At 38.0% G+C, this 16,086-nt stretch overlaps 1 protein-coding gene across 2 annotated transcripts in view; it reads right to left on the bottom strand.

Annotated features, from left to right (window-relative positions):
* Positions 1 to 16,086, bottom strand: part of GPAT3 (glycerol-3-phosphate acyltransferase 3) — an 82,282-nt gene that overhangs the window by 3,710 nt on the left and 62,486 nt on the right. For both annotated transcript variants that reach the window (XM_006768670.2, XM_006768669.2), the window contains exons 4-12: positions 13,645 to 13,915; positions 9,840 to 9,914; positions 9,242 to 9,331; positions 7,427 to 7,520; positions 3,837 to 3,952; positions 2,583 to 2,638; positions 2,051 to 2,136; positions 1,345 to 1,473; positions 504 to 583 (exon numbers count right to left, since the gene is read on the bottom strand). In XM_006768670.2, coding sequence (XP_006768733.1) covers positions 504 to 583; positions 1,345 to 1,473; positions 2,051 to 2,136; positions 2,583 to 2,638; positions 3,837 to 3,952; positions 7,427 to 7,520; positions 9,242 to 9,331; positions 9,840 to 9,914; positions 13,645 to 13,915 — 997 coding nt within the window. The remainder of the gene's footprint in view (positions 1 to 503; positions 584 to 1,344; positions 1,474 to 2,050; positions 2,137 to 2,582; positions 2,639 to 3,836; positions 3,953 to 7,426; positions 7,521 to 9,241; positions 9,332 to 9,839; positions 9,915 to 13,644; positions 13,916 to 16,086) is intronic.

Consider the following 16,086-nt stretch of genomic DNA (forward strand, 5'->3'; position numbering starts at 1 on the left):
AAAAACATTAAAAAACAAACAAACAAAAAAACCTCATACTCTGGAGTGGTCAGCCAGGCATTTAATCAGAAACCACCATAAGGCTTCAGCTATCTTGATCTCCCATCAACCTCCCAAGCTTTGTCAATCAGCATAATGAATTTTCACTGTAAAAATTAGTGGCTTGTTAATTAGCATAATTAGTGGCATGTCCAACTTCTAGCCTGTGCTGTAAGGACATGGATGTGTCATGTTCTTCATGCTTTACTTCCTCCCTGCTAGTCATCTGTGAACACACTGAGCAGAGCTGGGCAGCCATAAAGTACAAGTGCATTGAGGATGGTAGAGTAACACAGCAGGAGCTGGAAGGAAAGGGAGAAACTTCTATCTTATTTAAGCCACCGTTATGTTGTATGAACCCCAGTCACTGTCAGCTAACCCTCCAGCTGACTAGCATAATAAATAACATTAATAAAGTGTTTTTAATTTTTAAAAAGTGGTAGTACTTCTGAAAAATTTCTTACCAGGGAAGCTCAGTCAATCCTCCTTGTCTAGCAATAGCAGACTTAACCCTGTTAGCAAACTGGACTGCATCTTCTCCTTCCTGGGGGGAAAAAAATTACAAGTATATCCTGAGTACACAATTTTCAAATCATGCCTTAAAATGTCTCAAAATAATTTAGATTTATTTTAAAATATAAGACTCACATTTTAGCTCAAATATGTTTGAGTCTCAATCATAGCAAGTATCATTCATTTTATTAAGAAAATGCAGTGCTGTGTTGTTTCATTTTTTTTAACCAGGGGTACATATTTATTATGTCCTCTATTAGTCTTATCCAAGATACAACTTTCCATAATACCTGTAGGCCCCATAAACTAACAGCAATTATAAAAATTATCATGGAAAAAAGAGTCTCTGAATATAAAATGGCCTGATTTGAAGAAAACTACATTTTTTTTAAAGACAGACTTTTGCAATTTATTTATATTCATATATTTCATCGATTTTTAGAGAAAGACGAAGGGAGAGGGCGGGGTGGAGAGAGAGAGAGAAAAACATTGATCTGCTGCCTCCTGCACACCCACTACTGGGGATTAAGCCAGCAACGTGGGCATGTGCCCTGACGGGAATCTAGCCAGCAACCTCCTGGTGCACAGATGATGCCCAACCAATTGAGCCACACCCGCCAGGGCCAAAAGAACTACATTTTTTAAAAAATGACTCATTTTCCTGAGAAAGCAGAAAGACAGTCCAGGTCTAGCTGATGTGAGGAAGGAAGACATCCACATTTTCAGGTAAAGGTTTTCTCATTTTTATCTGATTAAAGCCCCAAAGTCCAGCTATTGTTTTCTATGGCCTACCTCTCTCGTCATGGGAGGCAAGTACCACACATCACAGACGATGGCCCAGCTGGTCATCATTCGAAGCAGGTAGCTCACCATGTTGTATTTACTACTGTTCCAAAAGGCATCACCAAACTGAGGGTTATACTGAGAAAAGAAAAGAAAACACGTCACAGTTATGAATTAAGTGCTGGCTTCTCTTATCCAAGTCAATGCTTTCAAGGTGGCAGGCCCAACCTCTCTATGAGATTCAAAAAAAGAGAGAAGTTTCTTTGCTTGACAGAAATGATCAAGGAAGCAAACCAGTCCAACAAACTCCTCTGACCACAGCCCAGAGCACTGCAACGAGAGGCTGATTGACTCTTTTTCTATTTTATTTTTAAGAGTCTATTGAGCCAGACTGATGACATACTAGTAATGCCGGGTACATGACCCTTAAATGTCTGTCGCCCCACTTAAATGGAAGGGGGGTGAAAATAGGGACAATATCTGTTCTGCTCATCACTGACTATGTGCTCAGTGTTCAGGCTTTGGCCTGGCTTGAAGTCCCCCTGGTACATATCCTATCCATATCCATACGGAGAGAATGATCAAGCAAATGGGCAAAATGTAAACAGCTGGTGAACCTGAGTAACATATATACAACTGCTCCTTATTCTCACAAATTTTTAATTATCAAGTAACTAAGTGCCCTTTTCTGAAGGGAGGAGGGAATCTGTTTTACCTTAATTGCAACTGGATATATGGTTCCTCCAATTTCAAAGCTTCCCTTTTTAAACATCATGACTGAAGTATTATTGATACAAGTTCCTGCAAGAACATGGGGGTGGGGGCGGTGAAGAGGTGTTAAGAGGAATTACTTTGATATAAAATAATTTAAATTACTCAAATCATATCAAAATTACAGACATTTTACTACCATTTCACAAACTGATTCCTGCTTCAGTAATAATTTGATAGTTCCAAGCAGGTCTAATGAGAAACTTTTACTTTATTATTGAATACTTTAGAGATACAACTTCTTCACAACAGGTAATAATTTCAACACATTTAAAATAAGGACCTTGGAAAAGTTATGGACAATACCTTTCTAAGTTCATTACCCAGTAATAACTTTTAAGATTAAAAAGGTAAGACTTCCATGCCCATAGGACAGCAGATGTAGGCTAAAAATGCCAATTCCAGAACAATTCAAATCCTCATACACTTTTGGTGCTTGTTATCAACTATAACTTGGTAGGCAATCTTTCTCTTACCTTCAGGAAAGATTAATATGGGTAATTTTTTCTTATCAGCAATGTGTTCTCGTAGTCTGTGAAGAAAAATAAAGGATCAAAATTCTATCTTTAAACAGAGAGAGATGGAAATCATCTTTGGTATTCTCTACATTCTGCTATCACAAATATATGGAAAAGCAATAAGGAGAAAAGAAATAAGATATAAGTCAAGAAAATAAACTCAGGTGGGTCCCTTTCTAAAGAAGTGTAAGGATAGCTGCACTAGTTCAATTTCTCTCATCTCAAAGTGAGTGATTGGCAGTGTCTTCTGCCCACTCTTTAAAAACAAATGTTAGGCAGTCAGATGACAGGAGCTCTGGAGTCCCTGTCATGAGCTTTGTGCCCTTTCGTCTGTATCTTTATTACTCCATCTGAAAAATGGGGATATTGATTGCTGGACCTGTCTGCCTATGTCCATTAAGTGTAGAACATTCCTTAAATGGGTCAGGCTGAACTTTCCTAGGAAATACACACCGTAAGAAAGCCTGTATTCTTCCAGGCTTAGGTTCTGTCCTCCTTGTAGCCAGCCCTGAATTCCAACTGCTCATCAGCAGCTAGTAAGGCTGAGACAGGGAGATTACAGCCCCCAGAGTGGCCCACTGCTAAATAATCTCCCACTGCTATCCCCATCTAGGGGGTAGTTATTCTAACAGATTTCAATAAATATACTTTTCATTTTATCCTTAAGAGCATGGCTCACCTTCATGCTTATAGAAACAATGACCAGAGTGCCTTCAGTTAAAGGCCTCAGGCAAAAAAGGGTTTCCCAAAAAAGGTTTCTGGTAGCTCATCTCTATCCCAAGTCCCAAAGGGACTTATCCTGTTTCATAGAGATTAGCTCTGTCTGTCTCCAGGTAGATTTAAGTGGTAATAGTCTTTCAGCAAACATCAACCTATTAATTGATTGATATAATCTATTAATTCACCAAACAGTTACAAATCATTTAACTTTCTAGGTAGTAATTTTAACTTTGAAAATTCAGTAACTGGACTATACCTAAATCACCACAACATAAATTGATGGGCTTTCTAATCTCATATGCTCCACTATTCTTGCAGAATTAAAACTTTTAAAAATCTAGCTAAGACCAGTGATGTAACCAGAAAAAGCCTACCACAAATAGAGCTCCATGTTTTAGCTTTAATCTTAGCACTGTTCTGCCCTCTTGGGCAGGAAGGCCAAGATTTATCACATTTTATGCTACGCAAATGGGTAGTGAGTCACCACCTTACCTCTTAGTAACCAGGTGTCGATCCTTCATTTCTGAGCGTTCAAACCAGACATGTGGGCAAGCCTTAACCATAGCTCTCTGAATAATTCCCATCAATCCACCATGAACCTGCCCAACCTAGAAATACCATGAGATTATACAAAAATGTAAATGTAAAGGCACAGCAGTTCAAAGAAAGCGTGTGTGTGTGTGTGTGTGTGTGTGTGTGTGTGTGTGTGTGTGTGTAAGTAGGAGTAAGTTCTTATTCCCTAGTAGAAAAGATCAACCTGCTTCTACTGACTAAAGTTATTAGCCTACACAAAGGACATGAATGGCTAAATATAAGCAAAAGATGTTCTTTAGTAGCGCCTTTGAATTTTAAGCTATGTTGATATAATAGCTATACTATAGGTTTAAAAAGTAGAGTAGTCAAGAGAAATTCAAATACCATCCCTCACCTATCAGATTGAAAAAGAACCAAAGCTTAACAATGTACTCTAAACCAAGGCTATGGGAAATGGGCACTGTCGTACATTTCTTGGAATGGGGGAGATTATAAGCCCCATGGAAGGAAATTTTGCAATACCTTATCAAAACTGCATATATATTTATCCTTCAACTCAATAATTCTACTTCTAGAAACTCATCCTGAAGATAGACCATTTCACTCGAACAAGATGAAAATACATGTGCACAAGGTTGAAGTGGCTTCCTTCAAATGACTCCCTAGAAAGGTACACCCAATGGAGTACTACTATGCATCTGTGAAAAGAGCAAGGTTGAACTCTATGACTGATTAATGATTTCCAAGAGACATTATTAAGTGGGGAAAAAGCAACCTGCAGAGAGCAAATATAGTATAATGCTTTTTGTATGAGACAGGAGGGGAAATATACATACATATTTGTTTACCTCTACAAAAATAAAGAATAACCAAAAACAATGAAATTGGAATCTTACAAGGGTAGAAAGGAATGGAGTAGAATGGAAGGAATGGCATAATATGCCTTTAAACAAAAAATGTTTTGACATTTGGAAACATATTAATGTCCTACATGTTCAAAAATTAAATCAACAAGGATGGGACTGGCAAACTGAAAGCAAATGAACCCAGCTGTATTTCAAATGAGTAAAAGAACAACACTGAAGCAAGGTGGAGGGGAAGGGGACATGGGAATCCAAGAAATTTTTAAGACAGTATTTGAGCACACACCCTCATCTTGGATGGGGTACTGAGAACTGCAAAATACCCTGAATTATTCTTATATTTGTTTCTCGTAGTAAAACAGGTGAAGCAATTCTGAAACAATTTTGGATGTATTATAGAATTGAGAAAATAAGTTGATATTGTTGGGAAACAGGACATCCACTGCGAAAAAAAGGAAGATAAAATATGGATTGGGGAAAGCAAGAAAAAACCCTACAAATTGGATAAATTTGTATAGACTCATATATCTAATATTATATCAGTATTAAGAATAACATTAGGGCCCTAACTGGTTTGGCTCAGTAGATAGAGCATCAGCCTGCGGACTGAAGGGTCCCAGGTTCGATTCCAGTCAAGGGCATATACCTTGGTTGCGGGCACATACCCAGTAGGGAGTGTGCAGGAGGCAGCTGATCAATGTTTCTAACTATCTCTCTCCCTTCCTCTCTGTAAAAAAAATCAATAAAATATATTTCTAAAAAAAGAATAACATTAAGAATTTTAAATATAAATATATTAAAATATAAGTAGTTTACATGCATTTTTATAAAGAAAGCCAATATATGAGAATGAAAATAATAAAGCAAATGGGCCAAATATTACCAATAGGTAAATGTGGATAAAGGGCACATAGATGTAGTGACATTTTTATTATTTCAACTTCTATGTAAGTTGTAAAATACTACTAAATTTAAAAAAAAAAGTAGAGATCATTGCTTAGGAGGGAAAAAACTTTGAAAAGCCACTGAGATGGGATCTTGAACATTCTTCAAATATATAGTCTATGTTTAGCCAAAAGAAACCAAATATGACCTCTGGAGGGTAGCAATAGTTTCCTCCCTCCATTTCTGCCCCCTGCCTCTGATTGAAATCCAAATGGCTTTAGGTTTCTACCACTCAACACATTAGAAAGTTCGTAAGTACTATGCTTTCATAACCTTGACTAATATTGTAAATGCAACTATACATGATCAAAAAGCACAGAAAATGCCAACAAAATTCTGAGACCTCCAGTCACAAATGAGCTATGCCCAACTCTTGTTGACAAGGACACTAAATGAATATGGTCCCAGAAACACAAAACGATGATTAGGTAAGTTGGTTAAAATGCCTGAACCTCTGTTTTCTTATCTATAACAAAATCTCAACTCTAACTTCACTGACTTACAGGGAAGGTCAAATATAATGGATGTGAAAGTGCCTATCCACATAAATGCAAGGAATTATTATAGACTCCCAGGACTATGCTGGGGGAGGGGGTCTATCAAGGGTTGTGAACGTGAGGCTCCTTGGAAGGGCTTTCTGGAGATCCATAGACACACTGAAATTAGACACAGAATTATGTTTGTATGATGCACAAGTATGTTGTTGTGATTTGTTTATTTTCCTTTAAAAAATTACATAACTATTAACTGATTCCTAACCTAAAAAAGATTAAGAAGTACCAATTCCCAAAAATCTTTGCAGAAAGTTGGTTAAAGCTCCCTTAGATTAAGAGAGAAACCAATGACTTATTAGTACAGTAATTTAGCAATGTGTTAAAATGTCTTACATATCTGAATTCCTATTTTAGGCAGATTAAATACCTAGCAATAAGTTAGGAGTTTTCACAAAGGCCTTCAAAACCCCCTTAGTGATTGCATAACCTGTGTACAGTCAAATACCACAATGTGCCAGAACTCCCACTCTCCTACCTACAGCAGACAGTGAATAGTGGCTTCCTCCAAATGCCTCCCCAGAAAAGTACATCAACCATGACTGTCAGTCACTGGAGCTGAGAAGTGAGAAAAAAAAAAATCCATCTGCTCTCCTGAAGCCCAAGCCACCACCACTAAAGGATATGAAAAGAGGATTCCCCCAAGACTGTGGGTTATGGGGTTTGGGTAGGGTTTTCTTTTTTATTTTAGGGCTAGAGGCAAGAATTGCAAAAGACAATGTGGTATAAATATTTGCCTTTCTTGTTTAATCTTTATTAAAGGGATTGTTTGTTTGTTTGTTTGTTTGTTTGTTTTAAATTGCTTATGACTCCCTGAAGGAAGGCAGAACTAACTTGGCTGGTAAGGGATTTTCACAGATCTAAGGAGGAAGACGTTAATCTCTGAAAGTGTTATTAAACATCACAGGGATTTGAGAAGCAAGATGGAATCAACTTGATAAAGTCCTGTGAAACTCAAGTGTGTCTGCATATCAGTAAGTTAAATTTTTATTACCTTAAATATAATGTTTTTTTCTTTTTTTTTCTTACACTATATGTTCATGTAAATATATTACATAACATATAGCTACAGTAGTATAACCCAGTCACTTTGTAATATAAAACTTTATGATTTGTGCCCAAATAAGTTTAAAATTTAAGCAAGCCACAAAACATGGAACTACTTGAAATATCAATAAGCTGCTCTTACCATAGCATAGCATCCATCTGTTGTTAAGATCAAAACATCTATTGGGGAGGTATGGTTGGCAACACAAATGCCTCCCTTCTGGGGTTTGTACTGCCTGCAATCACAAACAATGGTAAATACTAAACATTGAAAAATGGCGACTATTTAGCAGAACAGCATGTAGAGATTCATCCTATTTTGTTTTAAAAATTTCAGTAAAAAAGTAAAGTTCGTAATATATGGGCCCACCTTAAAAAGGTTGTCTCTGGGGGTCTATCTGATTTAAACAGTGGTGAATCAGATTGAGGTAAGAGTATAGGAAAAGGAACCCCTGACTTTCCCTTTATATATTTTTATGTCATTTTTTGTAATGACCAGATTTTCCTCTTATGATGAAAATATAATTTTAAAATATTAGACTGAATTATAAAGATTCTATAATTTTAATAAATTTTATGATAAGTTTCATTCATTTTACCATAAGCATTTTCCTGTTATTTTCGTCTTCATAGCATCACTTTTAGAGCCTTCACGGTGATCCATAGAGTAAAATTCCTATTGGTTCCTTTCTCCCTTCTATCCCCCTAAAACAGAAGTTGGCAAACTTTTCCTGTCACAGGCCAGAGAGTAAATACTTTAAGCTTTGCAAGCCAGCCAATCTGTCAAAACTATAGGACTCTGCTGTTTTGGCACAAGGCAACCAAAGAAAATATGTAAATGAATGAGCATGGCTGTGTTCCACTAAAACTTTATTTACAGAAAACAGATGGTGGGACACATTTGGCCAACGGGTCCATAGTTTAGTTTGCTGACCTCTGTCTTAGAGTTCAACCAGTACTGGACACTAAGGAAGCAAAGCAATTTTCTTTGGTTCTATGCTGGGAAGAAAGGAAACCAAATGCACAACTTTAGCATGTTTTCCTTAAAATGAGAGGCAATTCTATAAAAAGTTATGAATTCCTCTCTATGTAATTAAAGCACCTTTCCTGTGGAAGGTATCTCCTCTGCTCACATTTCTTCCAAAGCATTTTCTTCTACTCCTCACCCCAAAACTCACAGCCCAATTACAAAATCATATAATTTTAGAAATTGAAGGGACCTTTTATGTTGGTGTCACATGGGAAAGCCAAATAATAAACTGTTTCCCTTCCACAAATGAAATAGAAGGACCCAGTCACTGAAAATTTAGAGGCTTGTCCCAGAACTTTTAATACAATGATGTTAAATGTAAGAAAAAATAAATTTGAGTTAATAGAAAAGTTAGAAATCAAAACTCTTCTCATTCAGCTTATAACTTCACTTAGCTACCATTACCCTCTACAACTAAGGGTAAGGAAAGCAGAATATCGGGGTCCGTATTAAGGCTCAGTTGTGGATTTAGGAGGGGCAGGAATGAGACCAGAGACTAGGCCTCCAGATTCCAAGTCTGGTCCTCCTTCAACCACACTAAAGGCCTGTCACCTTCACCACTGTTTAAGTCAGACGGATCTCATTCAAAATCTGACTGCCCCTTACTATGCAATCCCAGACAACCAATCCCAGAGCCCCCGTTTCTTCCGCTGTCAAACAGGAAAACAGCGCCTCTCAGAGGGAAGACCTCGAGAAGCACAGGCCTGCCCTGCACACCACAAATGCCCAATGACCAAGTGTCATTACATGTTTATTGGCATGTTCCTTCTGCAAACGGACTGCTTTTTTAAAGAGGTTTTGTGTGTGGTTATGTCTCTGACACTCTAAGAGGTAGGGATGAACACACAGGAAGTCCTCTCATTTCACCTGTCCACACGCACTGACCTGACCTAGAGAAAGCCAGGCCCGAAGCCAGCAGACACTCACCTGTTGTGATAATGAATGGTCCCAGAGAGGGCGCGCACACAGATCCGGCAGCAGGTCAGGTGGACCAGCTCACTTAGCCAGTTTTTTAAACTGAAGGAAAGAAAAATACATTTTATTGTGCAGTTCTGGGCACTCCTAGGAAATAATACAATAAAAGCTTTAATGTGCTCCTTCACAGCAGCACCCTGTGCTCTGAAACACAAGCACAGTTCAATTCTCATAGCCTCACTGAGGCACTTAGGACAACATGCTGACGGAAAATAGCTCCCTCCCGACTCGACTCTCCCGATAAGTTCCTGATCAAGATAAGCTGAAGCTTCTTTGGTCTCAGCCTTATGAGGCTGACAATAGTATAAGACTCTCGCTTTCCTTAAGTTCTTCAGTCATTTTCTTTCTTCTCTTTCTTTTCCCTTTGAAAATACAACTTCTTGGGACTTACGTGAAAGTATGTTTGACAATATAAAGTAAGCAGGATGTTAACAAATGTGTTGAGGCCATAGATTTGATACTTTACGTTGGAATTCATCAAATATTCTCTTTGTGGATATAGCTAAGAAAAGGACAATCCTGTTTGCGGCTGTGAAAGGAAACATGTCACCTGCTGTCTGGAAGCTGCCCAACCAGTGTCGTTCCAATAACCAACAAGCTGATCCCAATGAAAGCCAAGGTAACCCTGTAAAAGGAAAGGGGATGCATATGTTTAGTTGAATAGTAGAGGTAAAGGAAAACAACCTGAAACTTCACAAATAACAAAATCGCGGATAAGTTGTGGGGTATCCATGCTATGGGATATGGTGCGGCCATAAAAACTGGATAAATCTATAGGTTCTGACATGGAAGAACGGTCCTTGGTACATTTTGAGAGCAAAAAAAGCAAAGTCTCAAGACAATGTATGGAAAATGATGACATTTTCAAAATAACAGCAGGCGTATGAATCATCTATAATACACAGAGAAGGCCTGGAAATCGATTCACAAACCATCAAGTTCAATCTACATAATCATCAGAGTGTTAAGTGGGCAGGTGAAGGGAACAAATGAAAAGTCTTGACCATCTGCTTTATTATTTTAATTTTTAAATTATCCTGAATTGCTTTAAATTAATACATAGTAACTTCTATACAAAATAGATTTATGTTGTATAAAGGAGTCATTTCAGGTTGAAAGTAGTCATCATGTTTTGTTCAGGGTACTTTGGTGTGGTGTGATAAGGTTGTAAAAGAAAATATCTTGCAAAGGTCTGAAAATCACTTGGTTTTCCCGGTTTTTTTTAATGACAGGTAAGCAAAAGGGTACAATTCAAAATTTTCTTGAGTATATTTAAAATTTATAGCAGATGGCAAAATAAGCTGTACTTACAGGCTCATTCATAATAAGAACTCCAAATTATATATTCCTCAATGCAAACCTAATGGTTATTCCTTTGGACAGTTCAAGATAACTTGAAAGTTAGCAAACAAGATGACTGACAATATTTTAAATCTCCACACAGACATTATCTCATTTTTGAAAAGTGCTTTTAATATATATTTCAATAACTTTAAAAATAACATCACTTTAGAAATTAAATAGGATTACTCAAAAAGAAAAAGTTGTTTTATAATCTTTCAGAATAAATGGATTTCCTCATAAACACCTCATACGGGTATTAAAGTCTTGGTTTAACACCTTTTTGTTGTTGTTGCTGCTGTTAATCTTCACCTGAGGATATTTTTCCATTACAGAGAGTGGAGCCCAGCCATGTGGCTCAGTGGTTGAGCATTGACCTATGAAACAGAAGATCACGGTTCGGTTGCTGGCTTGATCCCTAGTGTGGGGCATGCAGGAGGCAGCCAATCAATGATTCTTTCTCATCATTGATGTTTCTATCTCTCTACCCCTTTCCTTTCTTCTCTGAAATCAATAAAAATATATTTTTAAAAAATTTAAAAATAAAGAGAATGGAAGGGAGGGGGAAAGACAGAGAAACATCGAGATACATTGATTGGTTGCCTCACGCACAAGCCCCCAGGATGAGCCTGCAACCGATGTAACGTGCCCTTGATCAGGAATCGAACCTGGGACCCTCAGGTCCACAGGCCGAGCTCTATCCTCTCAAACTGGCTAGGGCAGTTTAACACATTTTGACACAGCAATTAGAAGGTCAAATTAAGCTTCCTTTAGTTGCCATACTTTCATGTCAGTCACTGATAACTAAATAGCTGTTTTAATCTTAACCATCAATAATGCAAAAGTTTTAAAATGTTTTGCCATCTTGCTCTAAGGAGAATCACTTGTTCTTACACATTAGGGGTGACATTTCAACATGTCTAACAATTATGTTCCAAACCATTGAAGGTTTTTGTCTGCTAGACTAACAAACCAGAAAATTCTGTTTTCCAGTTGTAGTGAGCAAACAGGAGAATTCTCTTAGATGACACAAACTTTTCAGCCACAATCTGTTTACGAGGTTTTTTTAAGAGCTTTATGGAGCTACAATTCACATGTTATAAAATTCACCCATTGAAAAAGTATAATCCAATTGTTTTTGGCATATTCACAGAGTTGTATGACCACCAACACAAGCATTTTTAGCACAATCTGGGTTTTTTTTTATGCTTACTTTATAGCAATTTCTTCTTTTAAACACCAGTTTTAAAGCAATTCTTTCATAATGAAGAGTTTGTAGTAAGAGTAGGAATCTTAATTTTGCCATTTCTTCTTGTTCTTGGATGCTAACATTACAGGATTATCTTAAACCTGGTTTCTTTGCAAGAATCTTTTATGTCACATCTATTGTATGTGCATTAATTTAATTTAAACTAGATAATAAAATCATAACACTATTTGCTGGACACCCACCGCAGGTGAAAGCTAACCAACAAATGAGGGAATCTCAAGACTGTTGTGAAATCCTCACTGTTCTCAATGGCTGCCTGGGATATGGTGCCTGATCAATGGACCAAGTGAAGATGGAAGAGTTTATCTATATACTCAGCTTCACTGAGGTTTCATTTCTTTTTAAGAATAAAAACAATAAATGGACGCTCTAATTATAATAAACTAGAAACTTCCAATAAATAAAAGCTCGAATATTGCCTTCCATAGCATGCAATTAGGTAGTCTTGGGCATCCCCGAGTACATGAACCCCACACTGGCTTAAGGTTCAAGCAAAAGTGTATATAAAGCCCTGCTGGAGTGTGAAGTGTCTCAGCTGGTTGAGTGTCATCCTGTGCACCAAACACTGCTGGATCGATTCCTGATCAGGGAACATACCTGAGTTTGATTCCTGATTGGGGTACATACAAAAGACAACCGATCAATGTTCTCTTTCACATTAATATCTCTCTCTCTCTCTTCCCCACCCCCTTTTCTTAGTATGTCCTCAGATGAGGATTTAAAACAAAAACAGAAGTGTATGTGAAACCCTGAATTTCACTTTGTTATTAGAGCTGAAATGATTCCCAAAAGACGTAACATGCCCCCAATATCTAGTCACTGGCAACATGAGCACAGGAAAGCAGAAAGAGTTTCTTAGAAATGTGCCTTTGCTTATACTTAAGCAATCTTCTCCCCTGTAATAAATCTGAATGAGGCAAGTATAGGCCACCCTAGGGATGATAAAGTGGTTTCAAGTTATGTACCAATTTTTGTTGGCTGATAGCGACTGCCTGGAACGCTCTATTGAGAGGATACCAAGGCCATGTCCAAGGGAAATGAAGCAAGACAATAAACAGGAATGTTATGACTGATACACATGCATACTACCTGCCACCACCATACTAAACAAGCCTTAGTTACCTGTACTACATCCCAATGCCCGGTGTTCCCTCTTCTGCTCTAGTTCCACACTATGGTTCCAGTCAGTAGAGCTTGAGGATACCTCCTCATCAGGTGGCACTCAAACTCAGAACCAGAAGGAAGCCCAGATATGGAACTTTTAATAAGAAAAGTGAGTGATCATAAATGGATGTGGATGGAACACATTCACTCTACTGAATGGCTCTCTCCCATGTGGTAACCACTCTCAGGAATGTTTCCTCTCCTAGGCAGCTATGAACCACTACAGACCAGCAGAGAGACAGTTACAGTTTGTTTGACACACAGTGAGTGTGAAACTGTAAAAACCTCTTCTTTTTTCTCATTTCCCTTTTCTATCCATCAAATTATCTGTGACGGAAAGTGTAACGTGGATCCAGACTAATATATAATAGATTCTGAATACACACCTTAATTGGGGGTGGGGGGGGGGAAGAGGAGGAGATGTGAAAGGAGAATAGATACTTAATACATTCCTGATGGTGTTTTCTTAAGTGGGAAGGAGTGAGACTAGTACCATAATACTCACATGTGGCCATTACATACATGATTTAAAAGAAAGATGAACCAATGATACCATCAAACCCCCGGGCAGGAGACCTACCTCAGAGGCAATAGGACACAGTAGCGTATTATGACGCCCAGCACCCACACCATGGTGAGCCGCAGACTGATGTACTGGAAATTTATATTGGTCCTTGTGAGGAGATTCCATGACACTAGCTCCTCTGAGGAGAACCTCTGGGTCACTTCATCTTCCACAATGGCTTCCAATCCCTTCTTGGAGAAATAAAATGCATCAGACAGCTCAAAGTCCCTTCCTCGGAGACCAGAGAGCCCTTTTTCCATTGGTGACTTGTCTCTTTGGATAATACCTTAAAAGAAAGCAACAGGACATGAGGAAATGCTATAGGACATATTTAAGAAATGGCCAAAGGACCAACTGTGCACAAAACAAATAAATTTAACAGATCATATGGCAGATTTCATATATACAAGACAAACAACTGCAGTGAGAGAAGAGGTAAAATCACCAAGTCTGAATGAAATGGCCCCTACCCAAGGATTTTGATTTACAAGGAGGAATCTTGGTCCTCAATAGCCTTCTTGCTTACCTTTCCTCCCTTCACACCATTAGTGAAAGTACTCACAGAAGCAAACTCTCCCCATGTATAGATCTAGACTATAAAAATAAAGACTTCTGTTCTCCCCTGATAAAAACCATAAAGCAAAAAACAAAGCAAAATGGTAAAAGGTGTTTACCACAAAAGGCAAAGATTGATGTTTTTAATATGTGAAAATTATTTTACAAGAAAAGCACAGGTTGCTACAGAAAAGTAAGCAAAATTCATGAACTGAATTTACAGAAACAACATAAATAGTTAATATGTAAAAACTTACAGTAATCAAAGAAAGGTGACTTAGACTAGCCTATTTATATTGTTACATCAGCAACATTTTTAGTGATAAATTTCGAAGATAGAAATAATACGGTTACTCTCATACTCAATTTGTATTGAGTATGGAACTGGTAACAACTTTGCCAAAATCGGTTTGGCATGAAGAGACTAAAAAAAAAATAGTTTTGCTGATAATCCAATAATTCCAATTCTAAGAATTTGCCATAAAAAAAATAATCAGAATTGTAGGCCAGAGTATTCACTGTAGCATTTTCCATTATAATCTTTCCAGACGATGAAATAGAATGCATCCATTAATAAATATTCTAACATTAAGTGAAAAAAAAGGCAAGATCTCTATGAAACATATATACATTGAAAAAATGTTAAGAAGGACATTAAGTAGTTATCTCTGGACAATAAGATTAGAGTTTTCCTCTTTATACTGTTACTAGAGGCCCGGTGCACAAAATTCGTGTACGTGTAGGGTCCCTATGCCTGGCCAGCGATCAGGGCTGATTGGGGCCTTCCGGATGCCAGCCTGGGCCTCTCTTCCCCAGCTGCCAGCTGCCAGGTGCCAGCCGAAGCCTTCCTTCATTCTGCACCACCCCCAGGTGGTCAGTGCATGTCATAGCGAGTAATCAAACTCCCGGTTGAATCCCCAAGGGGACACTTTTCATATTAGCCTTTTATATGTACAGATTGTATTTTCCATAAAGAAAATAATTCAAAGGTTTTTCAAGTAGCAGAAGTTTGTAAATTGAAAAATGACTACTACTATTCAGTTCTAACTACCAAAAAAGAAAAATTGACGAGAAGGTCTTTGAAGAATAAGGAGGAGCCGTAACCGGTTTGGCTCAGTGGATAGAGCGTCGGCCTTCGGACTGAAGGGTACCAGGTTCGATTCCAGTCAAAGGCATGTACCTTGGTTGCAGGCATATACCCAGTAGGGAGTGTGCAGGAGGCAACTGATCGATGTTTCTCTCTAATCAATGTTTCTGACTCTCTATCCCTCTCCTTTCCTCTCTGCAAAAACTCAATAAAATATATTTTAAAAAAAAATGAAGTTAGATAAGTGACTTCTTAAAATCCCATGTATATCGTGACTCTCCGGGCTCAGGGCCAGGGTCCAGCCATTCCCACACCCTCCCAACCTCACTCAGGCTGGTGTAAATCACAGTCCACATTTCTAACTGTTTCCTTGAGCCAGGCTTCCAGACAAGGCATTGCTAAGGCCAATGGAGCGGAACCTTCGGCAAGCCATGACTGTGCAGCTCCAAACCGTTCCCTGAAAGTTCCCCTGCCTCCCAACAGTGTGTAGGAACATGTCATCTAACAGCTGGTCACGACCAGGATTTGTTTTTCAATCCTTGCTGACAGGAAAAAAAACAAAAAACAACACCAGGGTACCTCGCTGTTATTTTACGTCAGTTAGGATGCATGTTTGAGTGTCTGTTAGATACACTTTTTATCTATTGAAATACAATTTGTATTATCTTTCTTCCTTTCTAGGCTAACATACTTCAAAAAAAAAACCTTTAATGTTTCCGAAACCAGAGTATTCAATAATCAAAATGGTTATGTCACTGGGTTTTCTTCTTCCCTAGAAATCTATTACTCAACTGATAATTTTTAAAATAGGTGGT

The sequence above is a fragment of the Myotis davidii genome, unplaced genomic scaffold, assembly GCF_000327345.1.
Source record: "Myotis davidii unplaced genomic scaffold, ASM32734v1 scaffold420, whole genome shotgun sequence".
In the NCBI taxonomy this organism is placed as follows: domain Eukaryota; kingdom Metazoa; phylum Chordata; class Mammalia; order Chiroptera; family Vespertilionidae; genus Myotis; species Myotis davidii.